The following is a 26,548-nucleotide window of genomic DNA, read 5'->3' on the forward strand; positions in this document are numbered from 1 at the left end:
AACCCCACCCTCCCCCTTGTCACATTTCGTCACAAAACTGCAAACCCCGCCTCCCCCCTAGAATGCTACGTCATTTATGGATGCTCCCTTACAGATTTCAAGTATTTCGTCTCATTACACAGGCGGCTCCTAAAGCTGCTTAAAATATGTTCCCTACCCTACGTTCTAGAAATAACTTCCGCAGTAAAGCACTTTTATCGTTTGAAACAGCTTGTTTACGCATAAGCAACTTACAGTAGAAACTACAGTTTCTACTTTGAAAATTTAGCGGTTGGAAGCCCAACATTTGGACGACACAAGCAGTTCAGCTGAAAAATTAATGAAAGCGCTAATCCGCTAACTAATATTGAGCGATTTTGCGAAATTGTACCCACCACTGACTGGTCACAGCATTAGTTCCTGGAAAAAAAGAGCGAGGTTAACTTTTCAAATTTTGGAATACAATAATATTGGTGCCAAAATGAAGCATTCCAAAATGAGTAGATTGATATATATCGAAGAGGCACGTTGTTCCAGTATAGATATGTGACATCTGGTGATACAATTTTATTGAAACCGCGGGACATCTCAAGGGCAAGCGGGACATTTCGCGGGACGCGTTTCTACGCGGGTCATTTTGTTGAAACTTTCCCCTTCAAACAGAATTTGCTACGACTCGTTGCGTTTCACTGTATCGTACGCCGCCTTAAAGTCAATGAACAGATGATGTGTCTGCAAATTGTGTTCTCAAAACTTGTCGAGGATCTGTCTCAAGGGGAACATCTGGTCCGTTGTAGATCGCCCCACTCGAAAACCGCATTGGTATTCTTCAACAAAGGTTTTGTGCATCGGCCTCAGTCGCTGAAACAGGATACTGGAGAGAATTTTATGAGCAGAATTCAGGAGGGTTATGCCTCGATAATTACTACAATCGAGTCTTTGTCGCTTTTTGTACATAGGGCATATAAGTCCTTTCAACCAGTCCGTAGGTAGTTGTTCCTCAGACCACACCTTTAGGATAAACTGGTGAATTGCACTACACAGCCGCTAGATTCCACCTCCTCGGAATCCGGTTCTCCGGTTCTTCTCTTCGTCACCCCTAGATACTCAGCATCGAACCACTTACTATGCGTGGTTCCCGTTGTCATGTGTAACACTTTTCGCTGAACGCATCTGCACTGCTCGTTCAGGTCCAACTTTCCGTGTAGACTCTGCAGCAACTCCTTCCGCTGATAACCTCTGGATGTCTAGACATATCTCTTTGGCTGATCTCGAGTTAAGCACGTTGGACTGCCGGGCGCGTATCTTGCCTACCACGAGATAGTGATCCAAGTCTATGTTTGGGACCGCACATCTATGACATCTGAACAGTGCCGGCCTTCGATCAGCATGTGGTCAATCTGGGAGCAGGCCTTCCGATTGGAGTGTCTTCAGTTGTGCTTCCAAATGCACAGACGTGCATAATGGGTACTACAGATGGCCATTCCCCTGGCCGCGGCGAAGTTCAATAACCTCAAGCCGTTGTCGTTGGTGGTAAAGTGAAGGTTTTCGTACCCTACGGGACGAAAGAACTCTTCTCGTCTGACTTGTGCGTTCATATCTCCGAAGACGATCTTCACTCCTCACACGATTTCTCAAAGAGCGCATAGAACTTCTTTACGTCGTCGGTTTTATCGTTTGTCGGCGCGTAAACGTTAATAAGGCTATAAGTGAGGAATCTGCCCTTGATCCTCAATACGCGTAAACGGTCATTAATAGGCCTCCACCTAATGGCACGCTTCATTTGGTTTCCTAACAGCACGAAACCGACGCCCCGTTCCGGTCTGTCGCTGCCACTGTAGTAGATGTAGTACTTGAAAGAAGTCTCCTTGGTTGGATCAAGTGCCCGGAATTCACGTTCTCCAGTTTTTGGCTAACGCACCTCCACTTTTGCCGTCCGTAGCTCTATGGTCAAGTTGCCCGCGTGTGCCGGTTTAAACTAACATTCCAAGTGCCAAATTTCCAATCGTTGTCCTTTTTCGATTGCCTTGATTTATACCGATTGTTTCGATTCGTTTAATTCTCTGGATTATTCTGCTTTACTGGGGCTGCGATGCCTAGTCTCGTGACGGGCTGACGTCTTGACTGTAGCTGGCAAGATGCAGCAATTCATAGTTCAGCCGACCGCTCCGGATCAGTCGCTGTTTGAGCCGCCCCTAATTTGGAGAACAGACGCTCAGGCAAGTTTCTCTCCAAGGAGAACAACTTCAATCCTGTCAGCATACGACCAAATTCCCACTGGTTCACCGATCTTACCTACGTGGAGGTAATATTTAACACACATAATATTTAACATTTTATTGACTTCGTTTGCTACGATTCAAATGGCTAAAATTAACGCAATGCTTCAAGGCCACGCTTCAAAGACATGCTTTGACGCCACGCTTCACTGTGCTTGAATACAGTATGCCTCAAACGTCAAACCGAACACAACTCACAGTAAAGTTTCATGCACATATCGAAAGAAGGGAAAGATTTCCGTTGATAAACGACACGTATCGTGCACAGATGGTGCACTGTTCCAAGACTATCACTGCGGACCTGCCGCGACCTTGCCATGACCTCAAAAAACTCAAACGAGATTGGACAATAGCGTCTAAAATCGTTGCTAATCAGTCTGTGCAGAACCTTACGAAGGCGTTAGAGGAAAAGTTCGGTAACTTGCTCATAAATTAAAAATCATCGAAAATTTTTCATGAAATATTCATAAACAATGTTGAGCAAAAGTTAAATAAATACTCATTTTTTAACGAACTGATGGTGTGTCCTTTCTTTCTGGAATGGTCTATATACTCCTTTGGTGACCAATCTCCTGGGAATGTATCTGCTCGGAAAAACACCCTGTACAAAATTTCAGCTCAATCAGACCTAAAATGGGATGGCGTAAAGCGATTGAAACTTCAATCGCTTTGCACTACCCCGTTTTAAGTCCGATCGAGCTATAATTTTGCACAGAGAGTTTTCTCGGGTAGGTGAACAATGTGTGTAGGGTTTTTCTTCAAATTTTTTAGCTACTTTTTTTCCCATGATTGGCACCCTAACATAGGTATTTCCTTCTTATGTTCGGTTTTCTAAACCAAGAATAACTCTAGGAATTATGCCAGGTTTTCCGGGTTTTGACGTCTAGTTATTAGTACATATTTTTCACTTGCGGTCTCTCTATCTTCAAATACCGTCGCGGCTTACTGCGATCTCTAAAAGGAGAGGGGGTCACATAGAAACAAAACACATATTTCAATTATTTTTTCTGAGAAACAGCTCAAAATGGTCGGGATGAACAAAGCAAAGCAAAAAATGTCTTCAATGTTATTTTTTTTAAAAAGAGATAGAAAAATGGACTGAAGGATGTTTGCTGGATCAGTAAATAGCTGACAACTTGTGAAAAAATAGTTAAGTCGCAAAAAACAAAATTTGACCTCCAAAAAACACTTCCAAAACCATATTTTTCAGCCACTGTCAAGTTCCGCAACAACGCAAACAGCTCTGATGTAACAATACTAGAAGGGGAAAATCGATACAAAAAAAAAAACATCCACCAGACCACGTGACTCAGCTTCAGCCCATATGGAGCACCAAAGCCAATAAACAGATCATGTTGCGTCTCCATTTCGGTCATGTTTATAGACGTGCGAACGATCCTCGCGCTCGCTCGAAACTCAGGTGGATCATCGCAGTCCTAAAACGTTTTTCCTTCCGCTGTAAATAAGACACGCAACTACTAACCGCCAGTCGTCGGAATTTATTTCCACTTTCCACTGACACACCACGGTTGTTTCAACACACAGTTGCTTCATTTTCGCCCGCAGCCTTTCGCCAGCTCATCGATCGATTCCGGTGTTACAGGGCGAGTAATAAGAAACACGTGCTGAGCATGCAGCGCGGTATATCGGATCGCGTAGTCTTTCGACTGTTGACTCCCCGGGCAACTGTGGGGTGGAACTCTTAATGTGCTCGTTGCGGGAAAAGTTTTATTTTTTTTTTCGTGGTGCTTCATTCTGGATTCTGGATTTATGTCCGATTTTACAATTGTGGCAGTCGCGGTGGTGGTCGGTTTGCCTCCGGGTCTGGAAGAGTGAGTGACGATTTATGCGTGTGAGATCACCTCCAGTCTCACCCGGTTTGCAGTTCTGTGCACGGGGCACAGTGAGAAAAGTAAAGGAAAATTATCGAATCACGTGATGGTACAGTGGAAACAAATTTTTCGCACTGTGCTCTCTACACCCGAACCATGAGTTGATTTGTCGGACCGTATAAATTCTCTCGTTTCCTTCCATTCATTGTTTTTATTTTTGTATTAATTTTATTATATACAACAGGTTCGGGTCTCGAGCTGGAAGTGATTTGTTTACAATCAATTTTTATTTTGTATACAATGGGGCTAACTCACGCACATCCTTCACGAGTTGCTGCCTGCCTGCCTTGCTGCTGGACCGGGCACGGGCAGCACGGAACATATGGCAAGGTGTGAAGATTTTTTCCCGACCATCACGTCAGTAATGGCGCAGCTAATTTTAAACCCCGGGCCCGCAGTGGATGCTGTTCCAGAATAATTACTATTTACAATTTGTTAGCTGATATACTGAGAAGTGAAAAAGTAACAGTTCGCTTTGTTGACTTTAGGAAGATTCCATATTTTATTCGGGGGAAAAATATTCTTGTTTTAAAATCTATCTTTGCGCTGGGCGGCGATAATAAATGGCTGTAACATTTCATCTGGAGAAAGTTAGAAAATGCATAAAACGTTTAATTCGTTTGGTTAGTAAAAATGCCTAGCTAAGTTATTGAATTTTCAACCGGATTTACTGCGCTCCGAAAGCGTCCACCTTGTTGCTGACGATTTTTTGCCGCTTGACCCAACACAGTATGTTGACCCAGGCGAAGGCACAGGTACCGACGTACACGACGCGGAATTTCGGAGGCACCATGAGAAAGTTTAGTGTCTGCGCGGGGATCCAGAAAATGCAGGACCGGGCGAAGGTTGGCATGAATTTCTGCTTGCATTCCTCCAGGATGTTGGACTGTCGTTCCATCAGTGACATACCTGTGTTTTTTTTTTTTAAACAAAAAAAGAGAATTATTTTTGTTTGATTCCAATTTAACTGCAATTCAGTACATACCTGTGAAGAATAGTACCAACAGTGGTGGCGTCAGCACGAACTGATCCAGCAATAGCTTTTTCACGACAATGCGTTTAGCAGTCCCAGGGAAGGATCTATCCAGCCATTTGTACCTGCGCGTAGTTTGATGAAACAATAAAACAAAAGCATACACGTATACATATTAGTACGATAATGATTTGCAGCTCTTCAGACCGGAACTGAAACAAATCGCATTGCAATCATTTACATAGTGCAGTAAAATTTCCTTACGGTTACAGTCGTAGTGCTATTTACCTTTCCAGAAAAAAGCGTCCCTGAGCGAGTGTGTGAAAATGAATGCGAGTTTTTGATTGGCTTTATATGAGTATTTGGATGAAGCTCATCTAGAAACTAGTTAATGATTGTCGTTAAAAGAAACAAATCTTGGGCTAATAATTATGCATGCGAGGAGAGAAAAGTTTAAAGTAAATAAAGATTTCATTAGATGATTTTTCGTTCGAGATCACTGATGGAGCTTTGTGAACCCACCAATTGTAGAGGATCGGAGCGTAGATGAAGGTTCCCATGATTGCGTATCGGCCTAGCGTTGGTTTGTCAATATCTTGCGGGGGTTCGGTCTGGGGAAAGTAAAACAAAAACACGGCTAGAGCAAACATGCGTGTCACGATGTTCGCGATGTGATGCTACTTTTTTCAAACGGCTTCCTTTTGGGTTATTTTTAAATTTTGCAATAAAAAATATGTTTGCCGGCTGGTAATGAAAAGATTTCACGTCACGAAAGAAATGCTACTGCTTTCGCAGCATAATTATGATTTGAAGAGTGGAAATGTAACAAAAATCGTACTTACCAGGAATTTCCGCGTGATGGTTTGCTGGGAAAATTCCGCCCCCACGTACAAGCTTCCATATACCAAACCATTTCCCGCCAAAGGATGTTTGGTGAAAATGTTGGAAAAAGCTCGCAACAGTGTGGCCATCTTTACTCAGTAGTATTGTACTATCTCTGCAAGAGAATGGGTAACAATGTTAGTTTTGTTTACGTTATGTGATCGGGTTCGGCAGCGGCAATCTACTAACCTTCTTTCTGCGATAGATCTGGCACTTTAGAAGAGATTTAGATGGTTTTCACTGCGCTAGTACTCTGAGCTGGTTTTCCGAAACGAAAACTTATGAGTAAAGCCCTTTTCTTTCAAAACTAGCAAATGCTGTGATAAAGGGCTTGTCCTGAGCTTAGTTACAACTAAAGAAGCTTGATTTGATCGTTCAGCACATTTTCTCTGCTGTCTCCAGTGTCTGTCACTTGAGACCTCTTCTAAATGGCACTAATAAAGTATCGAAATCTAAAAAACGCAGTCCTCCACCAACGTTTGAGTTGGTTGTCAAGCCGTGGAAATCAATTTCACTTCTGCTTCTCCTCTGATAATGGTCTTCTGGCAGGTCACAAGAGTGCTTGAATTTTTGCTCATGCGCGCTGGGGGTCACATCGGAAATTTCGACAACGTGTTTTCCTTGCCTTTGCTTTGGATTCACTTCTTTGTTTTGATTTTCCCGTTCCGCTCGTTTACGTATTGCGTTCGATCAGCTGATTCAGTTTTTTCTGTTTGGCGACGAGAAAAAAACACAAGCGCGGGTGGGAAAATGTTCCACCGCTGCAGCTTTCCCGGCCGGTTGCGACGGGTTAGTCAAAATTGACCAGTTTGCTTTCGAAATGGTGCCCTTGAATGATGTTCATTCAGCAAGCAAAGGGGACGCGCTGTTATGCAAGCAGATTGCGTTCGAATGTATACTGGGCGGTCAACTGTTGAACCTAGTTGATGCTGATGCGTTTGATATGTTGGATGAAAATTTAACTACACTGCCGGATGAATGTCTGAGCATATCATTAGCTCAGTGACATATGGCAGTAGCGTGTTAGAAGATTCAGTAGCGATGGTTTGTTTTTTTTTTCTTCCTATAAACTAGTAGAGCAAGCCCATTACTATGTATACGCCAGTGCCGCAGCCGCTATCAATTGATTTCAATCAACGAAGTCGCTCTCTTATGATGGAGATTGTTGTGAATTGTTTTTTTTTCTGCGTTTCTCTGCAGACGCATAAACGTTTGTCGGATATATTTTGAAAGAATGTTCCTATCCTAGTATAGTCTAGACGTACTGTTCTGAATAATAGTTTAGGAATAGTAGAAATTTTGTATCTCGCGTAAATATTTCGTCTATAATCCACTTTTCGAATTTCCCTTAGAAGTAGTGCTCAGAAGTTTCGTCTGCTCGAAAAGAATACCATCAAACCCTCCATGTAAAATTTAAGCCCAATCGGATCTTGGAATCACAAGCCTTACAGCGGTCAAAGTATCACTTTTTCGATCAAAGAAAAAATTTTTTTTTTCTAATGCCAAATGTCTTTGAAATGCATGAAACGTGATGATCTGCTGTTATCTCGAAAAAATTTTTTTTCGTAAAAATTGACTTTCTAAGTCTTCTAAAAATTTGATGCTCAGCGCCAATGAAATATACATATAAGAGAAAATTAACCTTCAAATTTCGCCTAGAAGTAGGGCTCAAAAGTTTCGTCTACAGTACCCTTTTTGGAATTTAATTTTCGAGATACTGTGGTCACTGTGTGCAGAAGTACGCTCCTTGTGCTGCAACCGCTTTCTGTCACAGATGCCTAACAAATCTCCACTCGATTTTTTTTTTACAAGCTCTTCAATTTTGCTCAAAATTGCATTGCTTGGTCACAAAATTGAACCCGTATTTTTTTATTTGCCTATTAGCACCCTAATTCAGTCTTAAAATAGGGTGACAATATGTTTGAATTTGTATATTTCCTATAGGGATCAAAATCTTTTTAAACGGTTTCAAACGCTTTGTCGTAGGTTGTCGCAGCTAAATTCTTCCGAAATTGTTGGTAGACACCTGAAACTTGACAAAAAACACGGACCCAGCCCGGGAGCTCCTGGGAGTAAGAAGATGCCGACCAACAAAGTTGAAAGTAACGATGAATGAATAATGAATAATGGATGAAACGCGACCACACGTTTTTCTGAAAGCCCAATCATTAACGTTTACAATATATATAATACACCTAATAGTTGTTCTGTTATCATGTTAAAAAAAGATTTTTTAAGGTGCAACTTTTTCTAGAAATAAAGCGTATTTTTTTACCATTTGTCATCTTCATATTTCGATATCTCACGTATAGTGCCTGCTACAGTCCTGAAATTTGGAACTTTTCAGAACAGATCGGCGACAGTCACTTTTCCGACTTTTGTCCGCCTGAAATCGTATAGTGCATAGTCATGATAATTGGATCTCATGCGATCATACAATATCGTATGCGGCCTCGCGTCTATTTGGCTTCGCGGCCGTTATGCCTTGTGCAGTATGCCCCGTATCCATTATGCCTCGCTTGTGTATACCTAGCATACTATGCCTAACATCCATATGTCTAGCGTCTATATGCCTCGTGTCCAGTCCCTGACCCATAATACTGGGTTGGTTCTACTTCCCAATAAAAATCCGAGAATGCGTAGAACACCGGATCTAAGAAAAAAAAAACACTTCACAGAAGAATATAAAAGAAAAAAGAAAAAAAGGAACTGATTCATCAATCACTTTTTCGGATTCCGAGGAAACTCTGAGCCTGAATGGCAATATTTACATCTAACCGACGAACAACACTGATGGCCTCGAAACCTAACCACAATCGTAACAGCAAAGAACCAACCGCTGAGGACAATAATGAATCTAACAGAATTAGATCCACATCGTACGCTACAACCCCAACCAACCAATAACTTGTTCCAACTCTTCCGGGCTCTGCTACTGCAAACACCGTTTCTACAGAACTAATCGTCACAAAAACAGCAAACGTGACCGGATCACAGGAGCAACGAGGCCCTATCGGTGCGGTGCGCACATCAAAGAAGAAACGGAATTGTAGGACAACCCTCAGTCTCCTGTGAGGGTCGCAGAGGGACGGAAAAGCTGGTTATCCTGTATTCACCTAAGGACAACAATGGGCTCAAAAGCCAAAAGCCAAAAAAATTGGACAACCGTTTTGGAAGCTCTGGCGAAACTCTCCTTGCGCGTTACTGGGTCGAATCATAACAACACAATCCCCCAACGGCCCCACAACTAACTACTTGAGATCTATTAAGTCCCTCAACAAAAACACCATACCGATACTTGCTCGAACCGGTTCGGAAGTTTACGACTACCTCACCTGTAGCGGGACCGTCATCATTCTGTTCCGGCGTGGCTTATTCAAATACTGCCTCCATCAGGTCACTCCCCGTAATGCCGCCAACGCTAAATCCCGACTTCCAACCTTTCCCGGGGTGGCGTGATAATCTCACTTCTCCACTGCAAGACCACAGGAAAGAAAGTTCCTCATCACTTAATCCCATGGTCAGAGCATTTCAACCCAAAAGGGCATCGGACCCTCTAATACCACTCCATCGGCCATAGCCACCGAACCGGGAAGATCGCAGCAGCCAATTTTTCTATACAGTGGAATATCAACGGCTAATACAAAAACCTTGGAGATTCAAAACTGTTAGTAAGGGACTACAATTAATGGTCCCTTACAATTGGTAAGGAAATACAATTAATTGCCTTACAGGAGGTGCATCGAGCCGATCCTTTGCGCCCCTGTTCATATAACAGGGGCGCCCCGCTCATCATTGTTAAGTTTATAATATGAGCATTTACAAAGAAATAGGCACTGCCGAGCAGTTCTTGAAAAGTTGATAAGCGCTCAAGGGATAGGCATTTTTCAAATCAGCGGATAAAATTTCGGAATTTGTTCGGCCAAAGCAAACGGCAGCTGCTATGTGGCGGGTCTAAAAAAACCTTTGTGATAAAATCGGTTTCAAGTTAAAAGATGCTAAGGAAACAATTGGCATGATTACGAAAAAAGGATGCTTCGATGTTTCAAGGACTATGAAGCAATGGCTATAGCTTAGTGGCAGAAAAAAAGTCTCAGCGTGGAACAAGGCTGCGAATATTTTTCAAACGAGCAAGACAACTACTACAGGAATCAAGAAACCCCACAGCAAAACGGGGTAGCTGGATGCTTTAATCAGACGTTGGTTGGAAAGCTAAAATCAATTCTGCTTAATTCAAAAGCTATTATGAAGATATTGTGGTCGGAAATTGCTCCGACGGCAACGAAGCGGTTACCCTATGGTGGCTTTAGCTGAAAACGTCACCCCTGCAGAAAAATAAATGAATGTAAAACCAGACCTTGGCAGGATACTGATTTTCAGCCATAATGCTAGAGCCAGAAAATGGCAACGATTGGTTATGCCTCAAATGGACACCAGTTTTGCAAAAAATTAGCGAGCGAAATCGTTATTGCAAGAGCGTCAAATTCGAAAAGGTTGCTTCCCTCACACTGAGGTGGACACAGTGGTTCGCTAATCAGTAAGTGGCTTCTTGTTCGAAGTTTACGCCCACAGTCTCGCTGTCAAACAAGAAGCTGATGTGGCTGAAGTGATCTGGCTAGCCGGTTTTCTGCATAATGTTGGTGTTAAGATTACGCAACCGACGATCTTGAAGGACAACCTTAGTTGAAAAGGGATGGCCCCAAACCTTACATCAAACACTATTTTATACGCGACCACATCGCAGCTGAACGCATACAAGTGGAACCTAACTGGATCAACAAGCAGTGGACGGACATCTTCTCCAAGGCGCTGGGCGTTGGATGAATTGAAGACCTACGGCGAACGATTGGGCTCCAGAATCCAAAGTGTGAAGTAGGCAATGCCAAGCAGGCCTTGTGAAGTTGACAAGTGCTCATGGAGAAAATTTCCAGTCATTCCGAATCAAGATCGTTCTTCGATTGACTGTTTTTCGTTCGTCAACGTTTGCCTGAGTATTAGTCCGTTCAAGTCGAAGCTCGATATTATCTAACAATTTTTCATTTACCTGATAGTTTGAGAAATAGCAGTCTAAAAAAAGATAGTCAACTAAGACTGCCGAGCATTTCCTAAGTTAACTTCATGTTTGGAGTTTTATTTTTTGAATTTTTCGCCCACTCATTTGGCGCCCTTCGATGATTGACCGCCTGCTTCGCCATCGCGTTAATCCGCCCCTGCATATGATCCGTGCAGTCGGCGGAAAGTGCCGCTGGGTTTATAATTGTAGCCAATTCAACGTCTATCGTACCGTGGCAATTGGCATATCTGAAGACATCCTATTCTACCCGATGCAATTTGACATTATTCTCCCAATTGTCGGTATAATGTTGGATACCTACCTATTTTCCGATTATGGTTGCGAGCGTTCACTTGCCCAACGGTAAACTTGCCGATGCACATAGGAGTAAATACGTTTAAAACCTGATCATAAGTGAAAAATTCAAAGTAAATCAACTTTGTATTGTAGTGTTTCATTTTGAAGTGTGGTGTACGCTTGATCACTTGACAGCTCATCAACATCCAAAAGTTATGTTTACGGTCTTAACGAGAGGTTTGAACCGACCGCAATTCAACACTTTTTTTTGTGCATGATGATGACGCTTTGATACCGTGAGCTAAAATATAACGTTCCGAAGATAAACAAGTGATTTTTAAATGAAACAACGATGGAGATTGTTGAAGAATGTTGATCGAACAGAAATGTGTACTTAGCATGTATCTCTCCAAATACCCAGGTGTTTGTCAAAATCAATATAATAAAACCCAAAATATTTGTTTTTATAAGTTAACTCAAAATGGGATAAGTTATGTCTCCGGCAAAATCCGGTTGAACGGCTTATATTACGTGAAAGTGCTAATATTTTTGGTTATAATGGTAAAGAAAAACCTTCCGGATGCTTCCGGTCTCATGTTTTATCGCAATGTGAAAATAATCAAGAAATTCTTATTTTTTCACTTCCTGGATAGTTGTTGCCTTGGTTACCCAAATGAAACTTTGTCAAACGACTAAATTGTGTACTGAAAAGGCATTTCATGATAAATTCAAGTATTTGGATGAATTTTGACCCGACTATGACTGAATTTAAATTTCATTATAAGAAATGTCATCCATCACTTTAAGGTGGGTTACTCCATGCAAAAAATTATCCAAATCCAATCATTCGTTTTTATTATCCCAATATGATACGTTTTCAGTGCAAAAATTTTTTTTAAATAATTATGATCAGGTTTGATGTTCTAAGTGTTCCACTGTGCGATGTTCACCCGAAACGGCAGCATGTACTAGCAAAAAATTTCAGGCCCGCTTTTAGTAAGTGACTCTTCTTCACTCTTTGTGGGGAAGTCTTAAAGCCAACCACCGCAGCTCTGCTTTCACCAAAATACTGGAAAATTTGGACCTCGTTGTCCTTAACGATGATTCCGAAACAGCGATCGATGTATCCGCCTTCCATTGTTAGCAAGTTCATGTGGAAAACGTTGGAAGACCCAATCATCGTCTCTATGGAAAACAATAACTCAAAAACATCTCCTCGCCCTACATGGTTATACGGCCAGGCCAACTGGGAGATATACTCACAAACTTTGGTTCAGCTTACAAAGGAAAGTCTATTGGTAAACATGGAGGAGTTCAAGAAGCGCAATGCGACTAACCCGATATCTTCCGATACAAAAGTAGCAGTGAAAGCCAGAAGAAAGGAACTTCGGGCCGCTAAACGACTCCATGTTGGCCACCCAGATAAACATAAGGCCATTGAATTACAATGAGTTAGGCGAAACGAATGCGCAAGATCAGCAAAAACAAACAGCTGGAACGTAGAAAGCATTAAACCTAGTAAAATAAATGCTTTAAACGAAAAACGAAAAGCCAAAGACACAGTTATCTGTTCGTCAGATGGTATCACATGTGACCCTATAACTGTCGCTGACACTCTTGGCGTTTACTTAGCCTCTTTATCCGCCATTGATACGATCCGAGATACGACAATGATTTCATACGAAGAAACAACGTAACCACACTATCGTTGAATAATCTGATTATCGCGGAAAATAATCGTTCCCTAGCTATCAACGCTTCTTTCCGCGTGGAGGAACTCGACCTCGCCTTGACTCCGTCGGCCCTGACGACATTGGCTAACCCAAGCTCTAATATCTCCCTGTCGAAACTAAATTAGCGTTTCCGAACCTGAGTGACTTTTTAATACCTGTAATACCTTCCCTGCAGCATGGAACCACAGCCAAGTAGCCGCTATCCATAAACAAGGTCACTACTCTAAGCCACTATCGTCCTATCTCGTTGACGTGCTGTGCCAGAAAAATATTAATACCTTTAGGACAACAATTTTCTAGCTCACCACCAACAGGTTTTTCGTCCTGGTCACGAAACAAGTATGTACTGCTCAGGGCTCGGATATGAGTTATAAGGCGATATGGAAGTAAATATGAACTCCACGTGTTATCCAAAAGTTCACTGACTAGGTGGGCATTTATTGCATAATTATTAGGGTGGGGAATCGTTATATGAAAAAAAAAGAAACTTGATAGCAGAAAGCCAGAACCAGGTTTCTTTTGAGTTCTATTTGGGGCCCCAGACAATCCTAAATTTATCGGAAGTCGATTGGTTTTGTCTCCGTTTGGCGCATTGCATTTCAAATTTATATGTAGATTTGTATAGAGAAACCAACTTTATTGCATTTTCTATTCCAAAGAGCTCAGAATGGCTCACACCGAAGGTTTCATGACTTCAAATGATAGGTTTTCTATGCATAATAACTTGGCCGAAGACTTTGAAGAGCTAGGGTGTCTCAAAAAAATACTAGAGCTGTTTAAAGTTGATTATGTCGAAATTTATGTTGCAAATCATGTTTTCTGCCAACACTGCCAGTGTAATTTTAGTGTAATTTTCATACAAATTTGAAATGCAATGCGCCAAGCGGAGACTAAACCAATCGACTTCCGGTAAGTTTAGGGTTGTTTGGGGTCTCAAAAAGAACCAAAAAAACTTGGTTCTGGAAAATCGATCACTTTGCCCCACCCTAATAATTATTCATAAATCTCTTACATGGTCAGACTTTCCAAGTAGCCATCGGTAAGCATCTCTCCTCAACCAGGACGACAGAGAAAACTGGTGTCCCGCAAGGGGTTGTTTTTTTGTAAGATTTGGACCACTGCGACCATTATTTTGATCTTTTGTGGTAAGGGTTCGTTCTTACGGTCACCATGTTGTTAATAGCCATGAAAGGTATTTTTAAATCCGAATTCAAATTTCGTTGCTGTTGAAAACCGAGTTTACCTCTGCATCCCCAAGACTGCGATGGAAAGTAAAGGTTATATCACCGTGGTAAGTAAAGTCGGGACAATGAGTACCTTTCTCATCAGACCCCGCGGGCCTACACTAGCGGCGCGCACAAAGGCAGTTCACCACCTGAAGCATCCTAGTGATTTAATATTTATATATTACTATTTCCGAATATTCTTGAAAATTGCACTTCGGCAGGCGTTGGTTTTAATAGGTTTACGTGAAATTATAGAAGTAACGGCTAAATGATCAGCTCGAGTTTATCTCTGCATCTCTGCGACTGTGGTGAAAAGGGAGGTTTGTGTTTTTATGTCACCGTGGTAATTGACGGAATCAAACAATGTTGCGTACGAAACTCGTTTATCACGAAACAGAACGAACGATAAGTGTCTTTCTTGCCAAACATTGCGATCTACTGCATACGGCGCGCGCGCGAAAAGCATCACTTTCGAGGAAGCAAACGCACGTCTGTCGACGTGGTTCTTTGGGAGGTACACATCGCGTTTTCATAATGTCATTCGTACTGCGCACTTAAGGGCTCATCTATTGATACCATGTCGACCGGAATATACTTGGTGGGAAATCATCCGACAAAACCTGAATCGCTTCGACTACATGTCTTATGATGATTGGAGAATCTTAGCTACTGAGAAGGAGTATTTTAATCGTAAGTTATTATAAATTTACGACCAGGAGAAATTCTATTCTATCGACTGCGGATATCTGTTTTATTTTCTTATTAAGATAATACCTGACTCTAATGACATTTTTAGAAAGCAATTCCGATGCCTGTCTTGATGAATCATGAGTTGGTTGAAATAGTATCAGATATGTTTGTTGAAAACCTGTTGATTATTTAGTTAAATCTAGCTATGAATTGGAAACTGTAGTGAGATATACCCTCTCCTGAATGTAACGATATTTTCTAAAATTGTAATCTTTTGTCCCTGGCACACACCCAAAGCATCATCTAGCTGTTGGGCATAGGTGAAGCATGTTCGCAATTCTCTTAAGCCCCGGGTATTCACATTTCTGCACACCCTCGAAGAAATGCATCACTACTGCAACTCTCCTTGGATCTCAGTCCTTCATTTATTCAATAGAAAAGATTCTCAAGCAATCAATGCTCTGTTTGTTCGTTCATATCTATTGATTATACGCAAAAGTATTGGTTTCAATTAAATCACTGCGCAGAACGAAAATTCTCTCTCACTCTGAAACTATTGCAATAGAAACGAAATACTTACAAAAATACTTAGACACTTAAGATCAACCAAACCGGATCTATAGCGGCACACACGGATTTTCAATTGCATCAAACGTATGTTTACATTCCGATTGCATCGGTGGTATCTAAGAAATTGTTACAATTTGGTTGGCTGCTCCCTCCCGAATCGTGCATTTAATCAAAGTTCAGATAATGTCAAGCCAACAATTATGGTTATGAGAAGTTTGCCAGAATTGTTATCCTTTCACCAGAAATCGCGAGTTTAATGTCATCACTATTTTGAGTTGTCGAAAGGCACTATACTGCTTGAATTGAAGCATGTAGCAGTCCTTCTCGAGTGGTATGTGGAAAGTCACGCATCTGGAGGCAAGATCTTGAGGCGTAACATTATTGCTACAATGTGTTATGTTCTACAAATCAATATTGGTAGTCGCCAACTAATTGCAATAGTTGATTTAAATTCGATGTTTTTAGTAATGTAACAGCTCGTTACACAAATACGCACAGTTACATTCAGCCAAACACAAATTCCGTCGTCTCGTTTAGAAAACTGCTTACTTCACTATGCATAACCATTAGGGTGGGGAGAAGTGATCGATTTTCCAGAACCAAGTTTTTTTGGTTCCTTTTGGGGCCCCCTAAACTTATCGGAAGTCGATTGGTTTTGTCTCCGCTTGGCGCATTGCATTTCAAATGTGTATGAAAATTTATATGGGAAAACCTTCTTTTTTGCATTTACCTTTCGAGAGAGCTTAATAATGATCTAATAATGCACTACATTGTGTAAAGGTATAGTATTTTAGATGCCTAACAACTTTGCAGAAGGCACTGAAGAGCTAGGATGTTCCTAAGAAGAGCTATAGCTTTTCAAAGTTGAGTATGTCGATTCAAATGCAGAAAATCTTGTTTTCTGCCAACATTACCAATGTACCAGTCAGTAGGATTCCCATTAGAAATAACCTGTCGTAACGAGTTTATACACTCAGCTCGATCAAACAAACAAATTCAGGTCAATATTCTAGGCGTAGGTAACATCTACAACGTGTTTCAGAGGTTACTTCTGATGGAAATCTGACTGACGCCGGTACACTGGCAGTTGTAGGCAGAAAAATGATTTGCAACATAAATTTCGACATACTCAACTTTAAACAGCTCCAGTATTTTTTTGGGACACCCTAGCTCTTTGATGTCTTCGGCCAAGTTGATAAGCATCAAAAAACCTACCATTTGAAGTCATGAAACCTATGGTTTAAGCCGCTTTGAGCTCTTTAGAAAGAAAAATGCAAAAACGTTTGTTTTTCCATACAAATCTCCATATAAATTTGAAATGCAATGCGCCAAGCGGAGACTAAACCAATCGACTTCCGATAAATTTAGGATTGTTTGGGGCTCCAAATAGTACAAAAAAACTTGGTTCTGGCTTTCTGCTATCAAGTTTGGTTTTTTCCATATAACGATTCCCCACCCTAATAATCATGCAATGTCTGATCGCTTCGTGTTTTTTTTGACTACCTATAACTGATTTTCTAGCTAGGATTTTCAAAGTATGATCAACGAAAAAACTTTTACGGTAATTTGCCAGTCCAATCAAAAAAATATCAAATTTGCTACCTGCTGGCTATGGGATGTTTTAAGAAAAGTATTCCAATACCTTTGTTCTGTTTTTTGTTATCCGTGTCCGTTGGAAGCGTAAATCTGCGTTTATGCAGATATAATTCACCAACAATATTTCCGCTTACTTCTTGGACGAAAACATCACGATTAACCGCACCGCATTTAGCACGAACAAAATCTGGCCACTTCTCTGAGCGTGAGTTCCTTTTTTTCCCTAGTCTCAAAACAATAAACCAACTAACGACCAATTGCGAGAGGAGAGTTCCTGGCCGCTTAGATCCACCAGCCGAAACATTAGCAGTGAATTAGGTATGCACAGCGAGTAGGAACTTGCAACCGCCTTTAGCTGGCTGAGCTTCATCATTGTCTCCACGATGACGATCATCGTGCTCGCGGGTTGATGGTGGCTGCGTGACGGCGAGAGCAATAAACGATGTTGTATTTCACGGTGGCAGTCGGTTCCCGCCCGGCGAGGATCGTCGGGAAAATAAAGTGTAAAAATGAGAAAACGTTATGCTTACTTATCGGTTCCGCAGCTATTCGTTGCTTGGGTCGTGCGCAGAGCCGATAGTGTTGACGTCGTACATGTGCCTCTACGTTTCGGGGTGAAGGTTTGCGGCACCCCGATACGACATGAGAGCATGATCGGCAGCGCAGGGTTGAATTCGACTGAATTTCGAGCTGGTATAGCGATGATTTTATTGATATTTGCATGCTTCGCCACCGATAAATGACAGCTCTAGTGATCGCATGAAGATCACCGTCGGCAGCCGGTAGTAGGCCGCATTCTCAGCTAAGCTTCCAGGTATTCTTTACACGTCCGACCTGAGCCGTGAACCCGTTCTCGGGTTTGCGTTTGCTTCTGATCAATCCAAACGGTATTGGAAGGTAGCGTTGGTTTACTGGCTGGCTGGCGATATGTACCATTATAATGCGATATATTCAAAGCCAGTCGGTCGAGTGGGTGGATGGGATAGGAATGTGTAGACGGGGAACGATGCTAAGTGCGATGATGTATGAGAGTGAAGTTAATGCGTGTTCTTGTTCACTTTTTCGCGGGCTGTATAGATAGGCATTTTTTGGTATGGAGCGACGGGTGGCTCTCTCTTTCGCTCTCTTTCAATGCTCGGCTTTGGTAACGAAACGACGATGGCGATTGCAGCGATGGCAAACTTGCTTTATGGGTCTGGCTTCTTCTTTTTTAGGGCGGACATACGCCGAGCGCGAAGTTGGCATTCATGATCAATCAAATGATGGATTCCGAGGCAAAAGCATCCGATGCAGCGAAGCTGGGGACGTTCGAACGAGAGGAAAGCGGAAGCAGTGCTGTGATCTGCAGGGAAAATAGAACGAAAGATAGAGAGCAAGAGCATTACGAAGTGCTGACGTAGATTTTCCATGTCATTATATCATTTCCGCTTATTGGATTGGTCCGATTTCGAGCGCGCGAACCGATGGCTGAAAGGAAATGGTGGAGAGCAATGATTCTGATGGTGAAATGAACAACGGGATGGAGAAGATGTTGCAAAAATAAAATTGAAAAAAAAAAAAACGACGAACCGGATCACCCAGTAAAACGAATTGGCGGTAATTTGATGATGTCCGGGTTTTTTTTATTATTGGAAACACGGCGAGCTTTATGACGTGGGGAACAGTACGTAAAAAATTGGGCTCAAGTCGAGCTTTATTCAGTGAAAAATATGCTCTGTAATCACTTGACCTGGTTCTTAAGCCCATGGTATGAAGTGTGAATGCAATGATTTGTTTTTACTATATGTACACCCAACGCAAACGGGGAATTTTTTATTACTTTTGGGCAATTTTTTATTACTTTTTGTGTCTTATGACTGCGCATTATACACAAAAAGTAACAAACAAAAAGAGTTAAAAGTTATGACGGCCACACGCTTGTATGTGTTTCTGCAGGAGAACATACAGCCAAGCACCGCAATGCATGCGTTGGCAAGACTTCACTCGCTGCATTTGTATTGATGCAATGATCTGGTTCATTTTTGTCTCCCTTCATCCACACATAATCAGAATCTCAACCGTCAACCTCAAATGTCCAATTAGAAACACTTTCGTTTCGTCCCCCAGTGTTTACTTGAAATGGAAATATGTAATACTGTCTGACCAGAGTTGCCGAAGTTGCGAATATTGTTCTGGATGGGCACGAGTTTTGTATATTCAAACAGGTCCAAATGAGTTTCCATGAACCAATGATTATGTGCTGTAAATAGCTTACAAGAAAGCGAATGTTTTTATTTTTCTCTAACGCAGTTCACAGATCGTGATGTCATTTTAAGGCGCATTTCAAGTCTTTGAAATCATCAACGTTTGCATACTCTATGACGGGGAAAATGTTGCTTGGCAGCTCTTGTCATATTTTTTCGCTACTCCGTATGCATACAACACGCGAACTAATACACGCCCACCGGATGAATTGGAGATTGAAAAAACTTGTAACATGTGCAACTTATGCGACGGTGTGTGATTTTTTTGACTTGAGGTGGAAAGGGAGCATTTTTCGACAGAAAAAACGTTGCATGTGGTTGAAACGACCATTATTAGATAGTCGTACTCTCATAACACGTGCTAAATATATGACAGTATGTGTTGTTACTTGACTGGGGAAGAATTTTGTTGCTTTTTAAGTAATGGATTTGTTACCTAAAAGGTAATTTTGCGCTATTGCTTCTAAAGTAATAAGGAAAAGTTTTGCGTGTATGTTTTTTTAAATTTTTTTAGCATGTCTAGCAAGACTATATTTTTTTAATTGCATAATTGGTTTTTAACCAATTTCACAATAGTAAGCCTATGTAGTTCATTCGTGCTAAACCAGAGAGGTAGCTTCAAAATAACTTTTTTAAAAGTATATTCTGAAACCTTTAACGCATCTGTTTTCGTTTTCAAAAAACGAGCATTTTAGTTTAAGGAATTGACAGTATTATTTACAATCACTACTCAATTTCAATTTCATAACGATTTCAGTTATAAATTTCATACCTACTTGAAAAGTCTTGTACATCGAGTTACAGTTCAACAAAGCCGGCGTTGACTACAGCATTGATTTTGTAGGTAGTCCATTTTCTCAGGAGTGGGACTACCCAAATAACAACAGGCTGACTTTTCTGCACCAAACACGAAAAGCTTGTTGCAGTTTGAATATGGAGTACTACCTGTGAAGACACTCAGGAGCTCAGAATCGCTACAAAGTGTTTCTATAGGCTAGAAGAGACCAAATAAAAAGGAGTCCTAGTTAGGCTTAGCAGTGTCGACAAGTAGCAGAAAAGGTTTAAATAGATATAATAGAAAAAAATGGAATAAATAATGCTCAGAATCGCCGAAAAGTGCTTCTAAAGGCCAGTCTGTTAGTGACGAACACTCGATCGAGCATTGATGAGAACAGAGGAAACGGTTTATCTATGATCTTTTATCGCTATAGAAAACTTTATTACTAATCAGGTTGAGATATAATTTGGGAGAATATAAAATAAACACGCGATGACGAGCGTTGAACGTTGATTTACACATTCCGTGAATCGAGATCATTGTGCGAATGAATTGAAATCATTGCGCAGCTTCCTCGTATTGCAATAACTTTCCGGTGAAATATTCATTAACATTTTTTTCCTTCCCTTATACACTGGGTCGATTTCTACGAATGAATGCATAGACTTATTGATTTGGATTTTCAAAAGAGTATTCTATTTTATGAACGGTATTATTTAAAGTTCTTCTTGTTTTTTCCCAGAATAACTGAACAGCAACATGATAATCGTATTGATAATATGATTAAAACAACAAAATGTTCTGCTGCTACTCATGCTCCACGCGTTCGTGAGTCATAACGCAGTTTCTGCTATGCCCCTCAGGCATTCCATGCCTGGCACATTACCGCAACGGTCAGAACGCGGATTCAGCGTTTGCAAGTGGTAATTTCCTAACGAGAATCGTGTGGCCATTATGCTTATTTTGGACATTTCTTTACCCCTTAACAGCAACAATGTAAAAATTCCCCAAGAATTATCTCGTTCGATAAATATACATTTGGTCCTTCATGTCGGCGGTTGTGGAGGCGGCGGCCGGCTTGATGCACCAACAGCGTTCGCTATTTAAATCGTGAGAGTTTCCGCCGTATTGTATCCCATTGCGAGTACGGTGCTTCCAGAATTGACGACCATCAATCACTGCGCTCCGCTGGGCTGCGGCTCAATCGCGGCTATCATCTCTCCGTACGTCACACGGCGCATGATCCCAGCCGGGCTAATCGTCTTTTTCCTCGCTCGCCGGCAGGAATCCTTTCCGCTTACGTTCACACGGGGCGGTCCAGTAAACTCGAAGGCCCGCTCGTTTGGTACTTCGCAGCATAAACTCGTCCGCGAAACGCGAACGAGAGAAACAATTTAAGCCTAATTGAAATTCACACAATGAATGCAAGTTATAATTATAATTTATTTAAAAACGTGAACTACTGAGCCAGTTTTACCCCGTTTGTCGTTCGTTCGTTCGGGTTTGCGCTAGAGTCCTCGACTTTTATAACTATAAACGAGATGCTTCTTTCGGTAGCTAGAGTATAGCTCATTATAAATGGCACTTTTACGAGCTGCTTCGAGAGCGAGAGAGTGAAAAATGAATCGGTGCGATAATCTTGCGACAAATGATCACTTTTATCACCAGAAAAAGAATCGGCACTTGCTTTTATAATAATTATCACACCTTGACGGTTTCAAATTCATGTCTATGACACTGAAAGGAAGTGAAAATATTTCCTCTTCAAATGGTATCAAGTTTTACTCAGAAACCATCTTCATTTGCCTGCCGCGGCAGCTCGCTTACTAACTGCAGCTTCAGTTCAACCACGCGCATTATCGCACCCGTCGGCGGTGGCGGCAGCGGTCGCAACTGTGGAACCGCGCAACGACACACATGGACCGACGTTCTCTCGCTCGCCATTGCCCCGCAGACTGAAGGTCCCGACTAAATGCTCCAGGCAGCTGTGGCTCGGTTTAAAGTCATCGTCGCCGTCCTGGTCGTTGTCGTCGTCATCATCATTATCACGCCGAGCTTGTCGATCGTCGCGCGGTCACTGGGTGCCGTTGAAGTTGCTGTCCAACAACGGTCATCATAGTACTAATCACCATGTTGCGCATCCAGTCAGCCAGCCGAAGACGGTCACAGTCATCCTGGTCGGATCGAGTTGACCATCGCATCGGCGGTGCAATTGGAGCAACGGAACTGAGGCCCAAGAAGAAACGGCGAAACGTTACAACCGTATCGGCTAGTGAGCAGGCATGAACACAGCTTTGCTCTTCGTTTCTCCGTTGATAATTGGCATGCATAATAATGGCCGTGTACTTATCTCGAGTTTGCCACGGTTTGTAGGGTCGCCCTTCGGCAAGACGCGGCGAAGATTGGCTGTTGATGGGCAACCTGATAATAGAATTGAGCAATGAAAGGATCATGATTATTCACGGCATAAAACAAAACAATTAAAAACATCAACATTGGCGTTGGGGCGCTCTGGGAGCTTCAGCTAATAATTTCGGAAGTTTAAATTCAGATGGTCGTTAATTTTATGTTTGCTTCCAAGTTGTTAATTTGCGAAAAATGCAACAAAACGACGAAGGGTTACACTTTGGATGCAGGTGTAAAGAGCAGTCTGTTTAGTTCCGGTGTCCCAGACATGTAAAGTTGATAAAGAGATTTCATTGGTTGGGTTCATTTCCATTGCGTTTAATGCGATTGATGAAGTAATTTTCCATTGTTCATTCTGTATTATATGTTACCGTAATGACACGAAATGAGTTCGAAAATGTTATTCAGTTGGTAATTGGACCTTGTTGACGTAAAGCATTAAGGATGTTTGTCAATTACTGAATAAAAGTAAAGGCTTTGAAAGTTGTATAAAAAGTTGTCATTGAAGTGTCTTAAATTGCAAAAAGACCAACCATTGTTATGTTAATTTTAACTTTACAACTGAAATAAATGTTCATTGTACGAGTTTCAACTTCAATACTTTGAAGGATCAATAACGGCGCCGGTCACCACCCTGCAACCAGATGGGAAGAGAAATGGGATGCCAGAGTAACCTTTTCTGTTTAGAGATCGTATCAACACACAAAAGTCACAGGAAGGAGATTTTTGTAATTAGTTAGTCCTGTCTCTATTTAGTTATTTCTGGTTCATATGCTGTTTCTCTGGATGATAAGAGAAGCACATTCAGCTCATTCATACTTGGTACCGGCTTGGATTAGCAGACAGTAAGAATGCTGTTGGGGCCGCGCACAAGTTTGTTTCGATAGAGCACCAAGTTGTTTAATTTCTGGACTTGAGGTCGATTTAAATCAATAGCCAAAAGAATGCTGTTGGGGCTACGCACAGGAGGTGTTTGGTATATCTGAGTGAGATGCAAAATATTATACTACACGATCCGATTTAAACCAATATACCATTTTTGTGTTGTACCTTTTCGCACTTCAAGTTGTACATATTGATGCAAAAGTAGAAGATACAAAAGAGCTACTGAGACTTTGAGTAATGCACTGACCATCGCTAGCCATGCGATTTGTGTAGTTTTAAGGCACCACTTTAAGTTTTCTTTTTTAAGTTTTCAACCTCTTGTTGTTGGTTTCGTTAAAGTTGATATTCCTAATTCGGCTGTAACTATCCGGTTTGCTAAAATCGCAAGTGTTCAATTTTAGATGTACACCCCGTTTTTTCCATAGTTTTTTATATAGATTCACAGGAAGCATTGTCAAATGATCCCTCGATATAAAGAAAAGCTGTTAGTGAGATTTGTTTAGCATCAAAAGTCTTCTATAGTTTTGAAACCAACGTGGAAAATGCTTTCCAGCCGTAGTATCATGCTGTTAGAAAGGACTCCATAATATCTTTGCTTTTGTGTAGAATCACTTGAAAGATACTAACTGGTCCTGGCGATATGGAGAATTGTAAGAAAAGCGAATATATCGATTGTTAACTGTTAGACAGCTTTCATACTCTGTTTAATTTCCAATAATGTTAGCCTTGTTAAAAAGCCTTCTAGATAATTTTCCAAGCTTCTCAAGTTTAGTGTTCCACAAAAAAACCTGGATGGTTCTTCTGTTATATCCATTCTGCTCACCAATTTCAAAAATATATTCCATTTAATTTTTCTTTCCTTTATTACTGAGAGGTAAAGATTCCATACGGTGGATCCTATGGTAAAAAGCAGCCATTTTATGCTGGAAAGAGGGGTTCGAAGTGCTAGGTATTACCCGTTTTGTATTCGTGAGGTTCCTAAAGATTTCGAATTCAAAGTGGATTGAGTTTTTAACAACAACTACATTAATAAAAGGAAGCCTGTAGTTAAGTTCAATTTTCAAAGTAAACTGGATGTTTTATGAATACCACGCGAAATTCTTAAAAAAACTTCTAAGTCACCCTGTTTTGAAATGCAAAAAATATCATCGACGTACTTCCACCAGCGATCTTGTAAACAGTCTTTTTCTTTTAGTTTATTTTTCACATGTGTCATAAAAAGTTCACATAGGAAAGGTGGAAGATGATTCTTCATCGGTGCTCCTTTTGTTTGTTTGTAAAATTTCTCATGAAATGAAAAATAATTGTCTTCCTTGCAAAGTCGTGTTAACTTCAAGTAATTGCGTACTTTAGTTTTTCAATGGTTATCACATCGTTGGGAGAGCAGCCAATCCTCCAAAAGCTTTATAGATTCTTTTACTGGAACACTTGGGAAGAATGCTGTGATATCATAAGAAACCATTATCCCGTCAGTATTAACACCCCCCGAGGATTTTAAATTTTGAACAAAATCCCCTGTGCTTTTAACAGATCGACTAGGAAATTTGTTCGGCATTGATCGAAACTCCTTATCCAACCATTTTGCCAATTTTTCCCTTGGCGCCCTCACAGCAGAAACGATTTCTCTCGTTTCATTACCAAGTTTATGTACTTTTGGAAGGCCCTTTATTCTAGGTTTGAAACACGAAGACTCTTTAAAGCATCACCAAAAATAGGTTGGCATTCTTTAAAAGTTTTTCCAAAATTTTTCACCATGTCGGCAAGAGGGTTGACTCTCTGTTGTCTGTATGGGCCATTATTAATTTTCTCCAACATTTGTTGATCGTAGTCATTTTTTTTTCTTCATCTATAATTTATTTGACACGGCACAAATACAATTTAATGTTTAACGGCGCCAATTATATCTGGTAGCTTACTTTCTAAAGTATCTTAATAACTAAAAGCAAATTTTTTATCCTCGCTGCCGACTACGAGCTGAAACTAAATCTAACTTAAAGCTAGAATGTTTTGCATTAAAAGCACTGATTTGTTGTTTGATGGTTTTCCATCGCCATAGGTAAGCAGCATATTGAATATGTTCCGCTGCTGGGCCAAGATATTACGGACTGGCATATTGGGTTGTCTCCCTCGGGACCTGAGAGTATCGTGCGGGTCTAGTTGCTGTTTCCGGATCCGGGGTCTTAACGTGTTCTTGTCGTTTGGTTGGATGTAGGCGGAAGGGAATAGGATTAAACTGGGGCGTGGATGGATTTCAGGAAAACGTATATAAGGGACATGTAGGATAGGTCACGGCTCGCCAAGACATCACGAACAGGAACAGCCGGCTGTCTACCCTCGGCCTGCAGGGAAGCTATTAATTTAGACCTGGCGTCACGGTGTACAGGGCATGACCAAACCACATGCTCTATGTCGTGATAACCTTCACCACAGGCACAGATACCACTTTCCCCGAGCCCAACACGACGGAGGAGCGCGTCAAATCTATAGTGATTGGACATAAGCCGGGACATCACGCAAATGAAATCCCGACCTACATCCAACCCCTTGAACCACGGGTTCGTCGATACTTTGGGGATTATGGAATGTAACCACCTTCCCAATTCCCCTCTGGTCCAAGCATTTTGCCAACTGATGATCGTATTCTGACGTACAAGTGCGAAAAATTCATTAAAGGCAATTGGTCTTTCATAAATATCACCGTTTGTTGCGCCCACCTTAGCCAAAGAGTCCGCTTTCTCATTACCCGGTATCGAGCAGTGAGAAGGGACCCACGCTAAGGTAATCTGAGTAGATTTTTCGGATAAAGCACTCAGATGTTCCCGTATTTTCCCCAGGAAATTTGGAATATTCGAAGAAGGGTTAATATTTTGGGACATGTGATTGAAATACAATGTCATAAAACGGGTTTGAGAATTAAGTTCGATTAACCTTTCAAAATTTTCAATCACGGGACGGTTCAAGACCTCACATTTGATTAGAATACGAGAAGACAGGCTCCAGAAGCGGTTTTTCAATGGTAGTACTCCAGCTAAAACCTCCAAACTCATCGTATGGGTCGACTGCATG

At 41.3% G+C, this 26,548-nt stretch overlaps 1 protein-coding gene across 1 annotated transcript; it reads right to left on the reverse strand.

Moving 5' to 3' along the window:
- Window positions 1-4,619: 4,619 nt before the first annotated feature.
- LOC129724586 (mpv17-like protein) lies at window positions 4,620-6,931 on the reverse strand. Its single transcript, XM_055679583.1, has 5 exons — window positions 6,195-6,931; window positions 5,966-6,120; window positions 5,646-5,734; window positions 5,136-5,248; window positions 4,620-5,059 (listed from the first exon to the last, which is right to left on the reverse strand). Exons 2-5 carry the CDS (start codon window positions 6,092-6,094, stop codon window positions 4,818-4,820), a joined length of 573 nt encoding a protein of 190 aa, XP_055535558.1. The 5' UTR covers window positions 6,095-6,120; window positions 6,195-6,931; the 3' UTR covers window positions 4,620-4,817.
- Between the last annotated feature and the right edge of the window lie 19,617 nt (window positions 6,932-26,548).

The sequence above is a fragment of the Wyeomyia smithii genome, chromosome 2, assembly GCF_029784165.1.
Source record: "Wyeomyia smithii strain HCP4-BCI-WySm-NY-G18 chromosome 2, ASM2978416v1, whole genome shotgun sequence".
In the NCBI taxonomy this organism is placed as follows: Eukaryota; Metazoa; Arthropoda; class Insecta; order Diptera; family Culicidae; genus Wyeomyia; species Wyeomyia smithii.